The 12,941-nt window shown below is 40.0% G+C and overlaps 2 protein-coding genes across 2 annotated transcripts; both read right to left on the bottom strand.

Moving 5' to 3' along the window:
* Positions 1–5,448: 5,448 nt before the first annotated feature.
* Positions 5,449–6,869, bottom strand: LOC117250189 (gamma-glutamylaminecyclotransferase B-like). Its single transcript, XM_033616257.2, has 2 exons — positions 6,714–6,869; positions 5,449–6,281 (listed from the first exon to the last, which is right to left on the bottom strand). Exon 2 carries the CDS (start codon positions 6,257–6,259, stop codon positions 5,786–5,788), a length of 474 nt encoding a protein of 157 aa, XP_033472148.2. The 5' UTR covers positions 6,260–6,281; positions 6,714–6,869; the 3' UTR covers positions 5,449–5,785.
* Positions 6,870–8,536: 1,667 nt separating this feature from the next.
* LOC117250134 (gamma-glutamylaminecyclotransferase B-like) lies at positions 8,537–10,697 on the bottom strand. Its single transcript, XM_033616147.2, has 2 exons — positions 10,565–10,697; positions 8,537–9,543 (listed from the first exon to the last, which is right to left on the bottom strand). The coding sequence occupies exon 2, from the start codon at positions 9,519–9,521 to the stop codon at positions 9,051–9,053; it is 471 nt and encodes a 156-aa protein (XP_033472038.1). The 5' UTR covers positions 9,522–9,543; positions 10,565–10,697; the 3' UTR covers positions 8,537–9,050.
* Between the last annotated feature and the right edge of the window lie 2,244 nt (positions 10,698–12,941).

The following is a 12,941-nucleotide window of genomic DNA, read 5'->3' as shown; positions in this document are numbered from 1 at the left end:
GCTGTTCTCTATTTTCCTGGTGAAACCCTCTCAATTCTTTCAGGATAAGCTCCAGGTCGGCCATGTCTCCGCCTCGCCGCTCGCTAGCATACACCGCTAATGTTTTCCTTTGCTGTGTCTCGTCCTTGTTTCCCGTTTCTTCTCTCTGCTCGCTTTTTTTCTTTCTCTCTCCTCCTCCGCTCAGTGTCGGGTAGACGGCTGACCCCTATTCTTAATAATTTTCGGAATGCTTTTCTTCGTTTATATTGGGGTATTTCTCTAATTACTTCGGCTCGATCAGGGAGCTCCCTCGCTATGAATCCATCTTGGTGATGTTCCGACTGGAAGTCCGAAATGATACATTTTAACAGCCATAAGGGTGGCAGAGAGTCCAAGTTTCAGGTCTTTTGCAGATTATTCCATGTATGAGGTGCACTATAAGAGAATGACGTATTCCTAGTTCAGTTAAGATTAAGAGAGTGTGAGGCAACAACCTCTTCTGTGAACAAGTACCAAGGTTATGTGAGGTCAGATTTAAAGGGAATGAAATATAGGGTGGAAGCATCTGTATCAAAGCTTTATAAATGAACAAATACCAATGCCGTTCCCACCTCACAACCAAATGTGGCCAGCCAACCTTTCGGTAAAGTTGGCAGTGATGACTGCTGTAACAATCAACTGTTATGAAACTTAGGGCTGAGTGGTAGACACCATCCAATGATGGATATACAGATTCTACAATTCTTTATCTATACAAAGGAAAACAGTTCTTATTTCTGTACAGAAAGCCAAGTATTGCCTTCAGTTTGGCAGTCAGAATTTCAATATGGTGCTTAAAATTGAGACTGTCATCCAGCCAGATACCAAGGTATTTATACTGTTTGACTTTCTGTATGGGTGTGCCATATGCAGAAAGAATATTGAAAGATCCAGTATGAGTAGTCTTGGTGAACAGCATCCATTTGGTTTTGTCTGAGTTAAGTACTAACTTATGGTTATACAATTGAAGTTGGAACGAATCAAAAGACGATTTTAGACATTCAGTGGCTGATTGTGCAGATGTTGCGAAGCAATATAAAACTATGTCATCTGCTACAAATGAAATTTACAGGATACAGGGGGCCTGAGCCAGGTGGGACACCCTTAGTAATATTTAAAAAACTGGAATGAACATCACCCATCTTTACACATTGCAGTCTATTACAGAGATAGTTTTCAAACCACAGGCAGCTGACAGAATCCTAACCAACACAGCAAAGTTTCCTTAAAGGTTAGGTCAAAGGACCAAACAATTGACAATCAAGTTAGCTATGGTTAGCTAGCAACGAATTGACTTCTTCTGTTTACCCTGTGGAGCATGTGCCGACCACCTTGGCCAGTTTTGGTTCAATTGAGTGTAGGTGTATACATGCAGGAGTAATTTAACTCCCAATCACATTATCTGGATGTCTTAATCCAACTTTGAGGAAATTCTATTTAGTATAAATTGAGTTGGACTAAAATGTTTACATGTATTCTAAAAGTCTGGTTTTAGCTGGACTAACGCAATAAATCGATTTTCTCGAATGTCATGAAACATTCAGATGAGGTACCCTCCCTCATGGCAACTGCACTCCCTGATGAAAGTGACCCCTTCAACAGGACAGCACACCATGTCACACTGCAAACACTGCTCAAGAGTGGCCTAAGGAACGTGCCAAAGAGCTCAAGGTGTCAACCTGGCTTCTAAATTCCCTAGATGTGCTGGTACCCCAGCTTGCATCCCACAAGACTGAAAGGATCTGCAGCCAATGCTCTGTTACCGGACACCACAGGACACCCCCTAGAGGTCCTGTGTCCATGCCTTGATAGGTCAGAACGAATAGGCCTTTTTCACTGTAACTTATAGCAGCGCTGGGTCAAGCCATGCCGCACCGATTTCCGTTTCCATTGTCAGTTTAGATGTATTGTGAGATTCTCCTCACAAGACATTTTGCTATCCAGGGCTGGTGCAATGCCATATAGAACCAGGGAGGTTGCAGAGATGGTACTGTGCATACAGTAGGCCCAAAACCACACTAATATGGAGTGAGTACTTAAAACAAAGAGAGATAGGATCTTAGTTGATTATTTACCAGGGATTCCAAAATTTTAGACAGGCAACATAATTTGGAAATAGGGCGAAAGTTATTTATTTGGTTTTGTCACCTCCTTTGTGTAAGGCTAGGACAAAGGCTGTTTTCCTGGCTGTGGAGTTCGTCAAGTTGAATATATGAGTAATGCATTCTGCAATTAGTGGCACTGAAAGTTTAAGATAGGAGGTGTCTAAATCATCAGCACCAGTTGATTTTGTATTATCAATAGGAAGAAGATCATTAGTAACTTCCTGAAGACTGAGATGTTACTCATCTTGTTCTGCTTCCTCCACCCAAGTCAACTACACCGTTCAGAGTGTGCTCCGGTCGCCCTGGGGAGGTAAATAAACCAGAGCCAGTACCGTGGGACACACAACAGCCCCAAAATCACACCCCCTGCCTGGCCCCGCAGCCGGCCCTCCAGTACCCGCCACACAAGGTAAAAAAAATACTCACGGATTTCCTGGGCGGTAGCCAAACTACCGACCCAGGCTGGAGTATTCTCGCCAAACGGGTACAGGCTGCTGCGCTTCAGGCCCCGGTGTCTTTGTCGTCTCGGCCGTGTGTTCCGTCGGGTCGACGTAGTCTTTTCCTGGCTCCGCGTGGTCGTTCTGCGCTGCTCTCTGCCCTCCGCTTCCTCTTTCCTCCCTTTTCACCGTTCTGCGCGCCGCACCTGTTGCCCATTCGCTGATTGCTGCCTGCGGTTTGGTCAGTGTCGGTTGCTTTCAGGGACGATGGGAAAAGACAACACTGCATGCAAAAATATTCACTACACAATGAAAACAATCCCGTAAAACTTGATTAAAACTAGCACAACAACTTAAACACAATAAATAAATAAATAGACGAAAACATGCAGAAAAGTATTATTAAAACATGCATAAAAACCCCCATCAACACTGACCCTGTCACACATTCGCTGTGGCTGCACCCAAACTTTGGAACAGTCTACCTCTCCCCATTAAGGATTCCCCATCTGTGGACACTTTTAAGGCTAGACTAGTCTTTTGTATTTCCACTCTCCAATTTGTTCCTTTACTTTTGGACTTGTGTAAATGGGATTGTATTGCTACTTATTTTGATCTCTGCCGTTTGTTATTCTGTGACTTTACCTTTATTGTACAGCACGTTGGTCAACCAAGGTTGTTTTTAAATGTACTTTATAAATAAATTTGATTTGATTTGATAATAGAGGACAAGCTGAAGCTTGGTGAGGAGGTATAGAGTGTGCCAGTAAACCCAGAACTCCGTTAGCGCTTTTAGCACTTCCGGTTCTCTCGTCTAAAAGTCAATATGTTTTTTGAATGGGATTTTGGTAAAATGCCTCAAATAAGGTCTGTGGTTAACAAAAGCTTAAGCGAGTTTCAGGTTTTGTTCTACGACATAAAACACGTCAGTAAATACCCTACTTGTGAATTTTGAAGCTTTTACGTGTCGTAAAAAAGGCGGTTGCTAACAAGTTGCTCAATATGACTACAAACCCTGTCGGGGACATTAAACGTCATCACCCCCGAACAGGCGAGAGTGCTGGCAGTCCGACATTACAGCTTCCTATTTAGTCCGATTTCCCCATTATGCAATGTTTTTAAAATAAAGCGGCCGAAATCAGTTGAAAGCTTAGTGGCGGTGACGTCAAGAGTCATGCGACCGTGGAGTAGTCATGAAGTCTGTTAAAGCCTAACGTTAGCTTTTTACTTCTGGCGATTGCATTTAAGCTTCAAATGCGGTATGAAAGGTGTTCATATGTGAAGATTATCTCGCTGAACAAAACCTGTAAGTATCATAAACTTGTGTTAGCCACAGAGCTTATTTTCTGACATAATCGAGAACACAATGCAAAAATCACATTCACTTTCTCTTCCGGGAACCAGCGCGATGCTAAACTTCTGGGTTTTGACGTCAGCCCTGGCACACTCTATTACCCAGGTTATCCTGACGTTCGAGGGTATGATTCTGTTTACTTATAGTGGTTTTAAAAAGATGTCCAGAGGCAGCAAAATGACTGTTTCAAGCAGAGCAGATTTCCTTTCCGTCTGTTAAAAGAGTGTGCACATTATCAATGTTAGTTGGAAAAGAGATATTATTTTTCCAAGCTGATTTAACAAACGTCCAAAATTGGCTCTGATCATGAGAGGAGCTGGTGAAAGCGAGTAAATAGTTGTCTGACTTAGCCTTTCTTAACACAGCAGTACAGCAGTTCCTGAGCTGCTTGAACACAAGCCAGTGGGAGGGGTTTTTAGACTGCCTCGCTTACACTGTGACCCAAGACAATAGGTAAGACCAACAGTTCCTGTCGGCACATGGGCGTAAGAACATTGGGTGTATTTACCAGATATGACAATGTCGCAACAGCTGGCATTCTTCTCATCTTGTGAGACTGTGAGTGTATGGTATCATTGCGAAATGTGGTAACACCAAATGGTGCAAGAACTGTCACAGAGGCTGTTTTGAGTATTTTACTAGGTGTTTTTACGTCTATGGACAGATTTTGTCAAAGTGTCACATCTGTGCAAGACAGAGTCACAAAACTTTAGAGGTGTCTAGCTGAAATTAGAATGCAGGTCTAGTTTGAAGATGGGTGTCGTCTACGTAAGGGGGCTGGATGTACGGGAGTAGGAAGTAGGAAGGGGCCATTGGCTACCACCTTTCTCCATTGCAAGATATGCTCTAGTCTTAAACTGTATTACTTTGGTATGATTGCAGACTAAAACCAATTTTGTGTGTCCCCAGATATCTTTTCACTCTTTATCATTGACTGTGACATAAAGCTGACAGACCTGTTTTAGGTGTGGCATTAGTTTTGTTCACACCTACCATAGCCTGCAGGTGCTGTTGGACCTCCAAAGAATGTGTGCAACTATTGAACAACAAGGCATTATTGTAATAGCAATTAATGTTTTCACCTTGTGAGTCATAGTGTGTGTCATGATGGCGAAATGAAAGACCTTATCACTGCAGACATTTTTGGGAGGTCCTGGCATTGTGTCTGCTGGTTCATTGGAATAGCTTACTGAGATACTTAATGGAACTGAGCCATTTTTACTGTTATCAATCAGTGTCACCAAAACTTTACAAGTGTGTAGTTGAGATCAAAATGAGGGTCAGTTTTGAAAGATTATGTGGTCTGAGAAAGCAGGTGGAAGTAGAGGGGAAATAGAGAAGGTGTCAGTGCCATTCCAGTTTCACCTCTGGTCCACATTTGTTTTGAGCTGTGGATCACTTCATTGCAGCTGGAGTGATCTCATCGATCAAAATGGTCTCTAGCTTAATGCTTGAATTATGATTAATTCCCTTTTTAACTATAATTATAATGAGACAAATCAATTAAAGACCTGCAAGGAGTTACACAGTGACATCATAGTAATTACTCTGTTTATTATTATTATAAAGGCGATATATCTACAAACATATGTGACTGTATGTTGACGTTAAGTCCTTTTAAAAGAAGAAACTGTCTAAGTTATCAACTAAAACACATTAAGAGGCTTGATTCTTAAAGATACAATACATATTGTAGGAACTGGACCAACACAAAGCTCAACAAGTCAAAATTAGACACAGGAGTGTATTCAAGTGTGATGTCACTGATAAATGCCCTCCACCTCCTTCGCTGACAATATCTAGAGGTTGATTAGTACAGAAGTAGAAGACAGGAAAACTCTGTGGATCATATTTCTATCTACTTGGATCTGCTACACCAGTCCCGTCTCTTTGGCCTCATACTGGAGCCCATGATCTCCATAAGCGTCATAGCTCTCATAGCATGGTAGTGAAGGCCAGTCTGGCTCGTACATCTTCGTGCTGTACACAAACACCTCTGAAATGCTTCCTGATTTCAGCCTCTCCACTCTTGCTCTCTCCCCCGCCCACTCTTCCACCTCCAGTTCGACCAGAGTCCGCTGATACATGTCTGGAACCATTTCAAAATCATCCAGGTATTTCAGCATCTTGTCATCTACTTTGTAGATCTCTCCTCGGACTCGGCGTCCCTGGCCCGGGATGTTGAGGAGGAAAGGGAGGCTGTGCTCACCGGCGATCACTAGAGGGTATTTCTGGATGGTGCGGGCCGAGGCGAGGAACTCCGCCTTGCCGTTGGCGCTCTCAATCATGCGGTAGTAGTTGGGCTGCCCTTTCTTCAGGGTGCCATAGACGAAAACAAGAGCCATTTGGACGCAGGAGGACAGACACCTGTAAAATACAGGAGTGCAAGGGAGTGAAGGGGTTTGAAGGGGTTTTTTTAGTTACTAAGAAAAACATGAGAAAATAGGGTCTAGATTAAAAAATACTTCTCTGCATCTCAGCTGCACAACATTGTTTCTCAACTTTTTAACACATATGCACTAAAACCTGCATTATGGCACTGTCACAAGCTGAAAAAACAAAAATATATGCACCTGTAGTTCAGCATTTAAAAGACATTAACATAACCTTAGCATAGTCAATCTATACACTACTATTACTATTACTACTATTCAACATTTACATAAACTGTATGAATTTAGGTAATAAAATAACATAATAACAACATAAACAACATATTTTTTAAGGTGGATGGCAGCCGCTCCCTGCCAAGCATCAGGAAAGACTTTTACTGATGAGTCTGCACAGAGAGACACTCACCTGGGTGAAGATCTGGACTTCAGTGTGCACAAACACTGGAAAAAGACTGTTCTTATAGACACAGGTTGCTACTAATACATCTGGAAAGTTGATTGACAAACAGAGGTCCTCCCACTTCACTTTTTGTAACCTAGCTCTTGTCACATACTTCTATTGCCTGAGCAGAGATGTCTGGGAAAGCAGTCATCAGTGATGTTCTTTTTAATTAAATTTACTTCCTCTCCCATGTGCCAGCTGAGACATTAACACAGGTAGTTTTTAGGTGTGGCAGACATTTTATTCATACCTTCTAGAATAGGTTTATCACCAACTGATCCATTCATGAGTTGAGCACCTGACAGGAAATATCAAATATCTTTTGTGTGTGGTAGTTTGTTTGTGTTACTGTGTGACTTTGGTGAATCCCAACTTACCCTTTAATACACCAAAGTCACACAGTAACAAACTAACTGATTGAGGCAGTGGTAGACCAGCAGGTCTTATGTTCAGCAAGGTAAAATGACTGCTTTTGTCAATGAGGTCTGACTTTGAAGAGTTATTGAAAATTTGTACCTTTGAATGGTTTATGGACACAGATTCACGAATGAAAGTTTTTCATTGAAGACTCCAGCGGTGAGAAATAAATTATGCATGAGCAGCTGTCAGTTTGGTCAGGTGAGCGCGTCAAATGTAATCAGCCTGTCTGTGCAGGCCCTTAGTGGCTTTAAGTTTAGGCTTAGCTACCTTACAATATAAAAATTACTTTTGCAGAAATTAGGCTTTGAATAACATATCAATTATGTATCATTTGATTTAGCTCTGACAGACAGTGCATCAGAGAGATTTATGACACTTCTTTTACAGCACCCGGGGATTCCTCATTCGTGGACACTTTTTTGTGCCATCTAGTAGAGCACAATACACTAGTCCATGTAAAAACAAGATGGCAGCCATCTCTACCAAATCACTCTGCAGCCAATCCCAACACAAAAGTGGACAAGGTCCAAAACCTGATCACATTTTATGAATGAAACTTGTTTATTTATCATAAATAATGTTTGCAGTTTGATATGGAAACAAATTTGACCAATTTTAGCAACAGTAACAAGCTGAGACGCTGTTAATTAGGAAGTACTCGTTTGAGGATATTGGGATTTTATTATCGTCTCATTTGGGGACGCTGACACTTTATTATTGTTGACAATGTTTAGTTTTTTATACTTATCAGGTCCTACTGATCCCAAATAGCTAGGAGAAATCAAAAATGCTAACCAAGGGTCTCAAGAGGATATACATATGTGTGATCTAAACGGCTAACTAACAATAGCTCAACCTGGTTTTATACATCCAAACAACTTCTATAGAAATTAACTGCTTAGTAATCAGACCAGGCATCTAATTGAGACAGGCGTTTTAGTCAAAATGTGTAGCCACACCAGGCTAGTAAAAGGGACTAGGCGGTTTATTGGAGTTTTGCTGTAGCTTTGCTGTTGATAACCCTGGACCCCTATGACTTCAATTCATCATGAATTTCCCCTGTTTTTGGATTCTTTGTGCACTGTGGAGGCATGCGAGAAAAACAAAGTTTTCTTCACAAATTCAACGTAACATAGGGAGAATATCTGATATACACATGGTCATCTGGGAGGTGAAGTTGTCCTTTAAGGCACATGGGTAACAGAGCAGCACTGAAATGATGCCTAAGGTTGGGGTTTAGATGCCTTCTGTGTATAAACTGATTTGCTTTGTCATGTTTGCAGACTGAAACCAATTTTACATGTCACCAGATATCCTTCCACTCCTTATCAGTTGTCATCGGTCATAAAAGATAGCTGACAAACATGTCACAGGTGTGCCAGACGTTTTATTCACACCTTCCAAAGTATTTGGGTGCCTCAGAACACCAAATATTTTTTGCAACTTGATCCTTGTGAGAAACTGGAGCATAAAACACATACAGGACGCATGACTAATGCCCTTTTCAACTGTAATTACAATGAGACAAATAAATCAAAGACCTGCAAGGAGTTACATATTGACATCATAGGAGTGTGTGTGTTGAGGTTTGTAAAAGAGGAAAACAAACTGAAATGCATTTAGAGGGTTGATTTTGAAAGATACCGTACATACTGTAGGACCTGGACCAACACAAATCTTGATAACGATCTAAAAAAATAGACACAGAAGTGATTTCAAGTATGATTTTCTTGAGATGTCATTGATAGATGGCCTCCACATACTTCCTTGACAATATCTGGAGGCTGATTGGTACAGAGGTAGAAGACAGGAAGGCTTCTTGGATCATATTTGCTATCTTCTTGGATCTACTCTACTTACTACTTATTCCAGCGAGCTACATCAGTCCCGTGCCTCTCTGTACACATATTCAAGCCCATGATCTCCAAAAGAATCATAGCTCTCATAGCATGGCAGTGAAGGCCAGTCTGGCTCGTATGTCGTTGTGCTGTACACAAACGCCTCAGTAATGCTTCCTGCTTTCAGCCTCTCCTCTCCCTCTGTCTCCCCCGCCCACTCCTCCACCTCCAGTTTGACCAGAGTCCGCTGGTACATGGTGGGAACTGTTTCAAAGTCATCCAGAAATTTCAGCATCTTGTTGTCCACTTTGTAGATCTCTCCTCGGACTCGGTGACCCTGGCCCGGGATGTTGAGGAGGAAAGGGACGTTGTACTTGCCGGCGATCACTAGAGGGTATTTCTGGATGGTGCGGGCCGAGGCGAGGAACTCCGCCTTACCGTTGATGCTCTCAAACATGCGGTAGTAGTTGGGCTGCCCTTTCTTCAGGGTGCCATAGACGAAGACACGAGCCATGTGGATGCAGGAGGGCAGACACCTGTAAAATACAACAAGGAAGTAAAGGGGTTATTTAACTACAGCTGGCTGAACAACCTGCCAAGACGGCTCATATAACATTTTCTACACTACAAGTGGTGCCGCCTATACGTCTACATGTGCAAGTGTTAACAGCACCTAGCCTATAGCTCTGGTGGTGCATAACTGGTTTGACAATGCAGATTGCATGCTTTATGGTTTGTCGTACACGTTCCACAGTTGTCTCAAAAGTGAGGCACCGTCTCTCCCTGTTTGTTCCGCTGACATTATTTATATGTTTAAGATGCAGAAGTGTCTCTGCGACATTAACACCTGCTTTTATTGGAGCTCTTTGGACTTCATTACTGCAAAGTGCATCAGCTCAATAATTAATTCACTGTCAGAGATAATCTCTAAGCTCAAAGGTTGTAAGATAATTAAGGATGAGATGTCATCCAACAACAAAGTATGCAGAAAAGGAGATGCAGTAAATACTAGAAATGGAAGAAATACCATTTTTACTACAGTGAGGAAATACTTTGTTACAGTGGTGCAGTGGTAGCTGATGGGTAGGTTACTGTGAAGGAAGTGGGTATACACTCCTATATATTCCATTGGCTTTTTGGGTGATAGGTGGGTATACTGTAAACAGCCAGAAAACAACGTGGGTGTACCACATGCACTTGCGTATACCCTTATCTGCACCACTGCTTTGTTGGCTGATTCGCTATTTGCGTTAACTGGAAGTTGAACAGTGTACCTAATAAAGTGGCCGGTGAATGTATCAAGCTACGCACGTAAATGCACACAAGTAAGGTGCTTACAGGTAACAGACGCACCTGACAGCCTCATTCATTACAATGACTCTGCAATACGTATTGACATTGTTGCCTGTAGGGTCAGCCGTGACGTATAAAAACCGACGTCAAAAAAAAGGAAAGCCACGTCCATTGCGCATATGTGAACTGTTTTACAACTCAAAACGGCTAAAGAACATAATGTTCCTATAATATACATTAGACACTATAGGAGAACAGTCTTACCAGGGATGTGATGGAGATGAAGGGTCGTCGCTTCATCAAAACCAGAATGACTCGTTCGGCTTGACAAATTGCTTCCTCACTTGTTTTAGGAGCTGTGTAAACAACGCATGCGCAGTGAAGACTTAGCTAAGCCCTGGTGTCGTGATAAAAAAATAGTGGGAAGATGTAACTATGTACATTTTTTTAGTACTTTAATAAGTTAAAATTTGAGGTATTTGTGCTTTACTTGCTAATTTCCATTTTAGTGTTTATTTTTTTAGAGGCAACTAATAAGTATACACCAATAATTTAATGGGCATCATGAGTTGTTTTTTTTTATTTTGCTTAGGTAATATCAGCTTTTTTTTGTCATGTCATTTTATGTTTTTAATCTATTTATAAATTGAAAAATAATTACTATTGTTAACGTCTGGTCAGTCTTAAAATATGATTTAAATTATGTTTGGTAATGATAATTGCTGTTGTTGCTGTATTATTAACATTTTATTATTATCATAGTTTATTTTTTTTACTGTCAAATGTTATTTTTTAAAATAGGTTTTAATATTTTTAATATTTAATTCTCCTGAATTTTGTGTACTAGAGGCGCTATATTATTATTATTATTATTACTATTAGTAGTAGTAGTAGTAGTAGTAGTAAAAATTGCAGAAGAGTAGCATTCAGCTCAGAGCAATGAGTTTGATCTAAGAAATTAAACATAATGATACTACTACTACTCTTACTACTTCTACCACTAATAATAACGTTAAATTTTATTTATTAAATATATTTTAATGTTTCAAATAATAAATTCTGAGCTGCTTTTTGTGTACAAAAGGTGCTATATTATTATTGTTATTATTATTATTATTATTATTATCATCATTTTTATTACTAGTAGTAGTAGCAAAAAATACACAGAAATAGCACTCATCTCAGAGCAACGAGTTTGATCTGACATTACAAATTAAATAAATAAATAAAATAAGATAAAACAATAATAATAATAATAATAATAATAATAAGGCAGCTCTAATAATAATAATAATAACAATAAATAAAACATCCAAAGAAAAGCAATGAAGTGAGAGGACACTGAGAGTGAACAAACTGAATGTTTAATTTAAAATACTGAGTGAATAAGACAAACACAATAAACACAATAAACACAATAAAACCCACTCACTTAAAAAGCCAAGAAGCCAAGAAGCAAATGATAATAATTTAAAAAGTAATAAAGCAACCACCTATATATTCTAAACACATAACTTGTATATACTATAAAAACATCCACTGCTAATTACAGTCTTTGCAGATAGGGCTGTAAACTAAAGAGGAGAAAACAAAGCAATGATCAGTAATTACTCATCTACAATAAAAGGGAGATTTGCACTGCTGGCTCCATTAAAAACCCACTTAATGTAACAGAAATATTACAAGACCCTGCAACAATAATAAGGTCTCAGCAGAGGAAAACATTAAAGAGAATTACACTCTGGCTTTAAAGTTCCTTCATGAGTTCAGCACCTCTTAAATACTTTGGTAAACAGGAGCCAACAGGACAACGGCCTCATTACTGTCCATTCAGCCAGTTACCTCACTGGATCCCAGTAAACATATAAAGGTTATTACTGTGGTATTATGAGTGCAGCAGTTGTAGTTTTACTCTGACACTCACTCTTCATCCTGCCCCACTCCTGTGACTGTAGACTCACAGTTGATCTGGGACAAAAACTCAGCCCAGGATTTAAAGTGCATCCATCATTGCCTTAACAGACACTTGACATTCAGTCTCATGTGGAGGAAAAAAGACTAACTGCAGAAGCCACAAGTTTCTGATATACTTTCACTTTGGTGGAAAGAAGGAGAATCACTGATTCTGGTGACATGCTGTACTTCACTCTTTATGGGTTTTGCATTCAGCTGAATTACGTCAGTCATTTCCTTTTTTGTCATCCCTTTTCTAAGAATTGCATGTGCCATTTTAGCTCAGGCTATCCTTTGAAGAGAGTTTAAGCAACTTTGGATTTTTGTGCTTTTCTCAATACCTTGTAAAATTCCTTCAGTTCTTTGTTGTTGTTGTTACTGGTTGAAGTTCACCAGAAAATATTTATTCTGTAAAAGAAAAGATATATCTGCAGCACTAGATGGGGATGTAGCAAATATCAGATAAACTAATTTAAAGATGGTTAATGTGTTGCTGATCATACAGCACTGCAAACTGATAATAAAAGACAGATAGGAAAAGAAGACAAATATTTCTTTTTATAATTAATAATGATAATCATAAATATAGCCTCAAGTGGCTATTCCGGGTTTCAAGCCAGCATGCACCTTTAAAAGTTGAAAGCTGTGTAAGATCAAGACCTTTGACAATTTAGGATGCCTGCATTAA

Source organism: Epinephelus lanceolatus, chromosome 24 (assembly GCF_041903045.1).
Source record: "Epinephelus lanceolatus isolate andai-2023 chromosome 24, ASM4190304v1, whole genome shotgun sequence".
In the NCBI taxonomy this organism is placed as follows: domain Eukaryota; kingdom Metazoa; phylum Chordata; class Actinopteri; order Perciformes; family Serranidae; genus Epinephelus; species Epinephelus lanceolatus.
This window is presented reverse-complemented; position numbering and strand designations above follow the sequence as displayed.

Bases quoted from the DNA above. Each gene is read 5' to 3' on its own strand.
- LOC117250189 (XM_033616257.2), bottom strand. From the start codon at position 6,259: ATGGCTCTTGTTTTCGTCTATGGCACCCTGAAGAAAGGGCAGCCCAAC.
- LOC117250134 (XM_033616147.2), bottom strand. From the start codon at position 9,521: ATGGCTCGTGTCTTCGTCTATGGCACCCTGAAGAAAGGGCAGCCCAAC.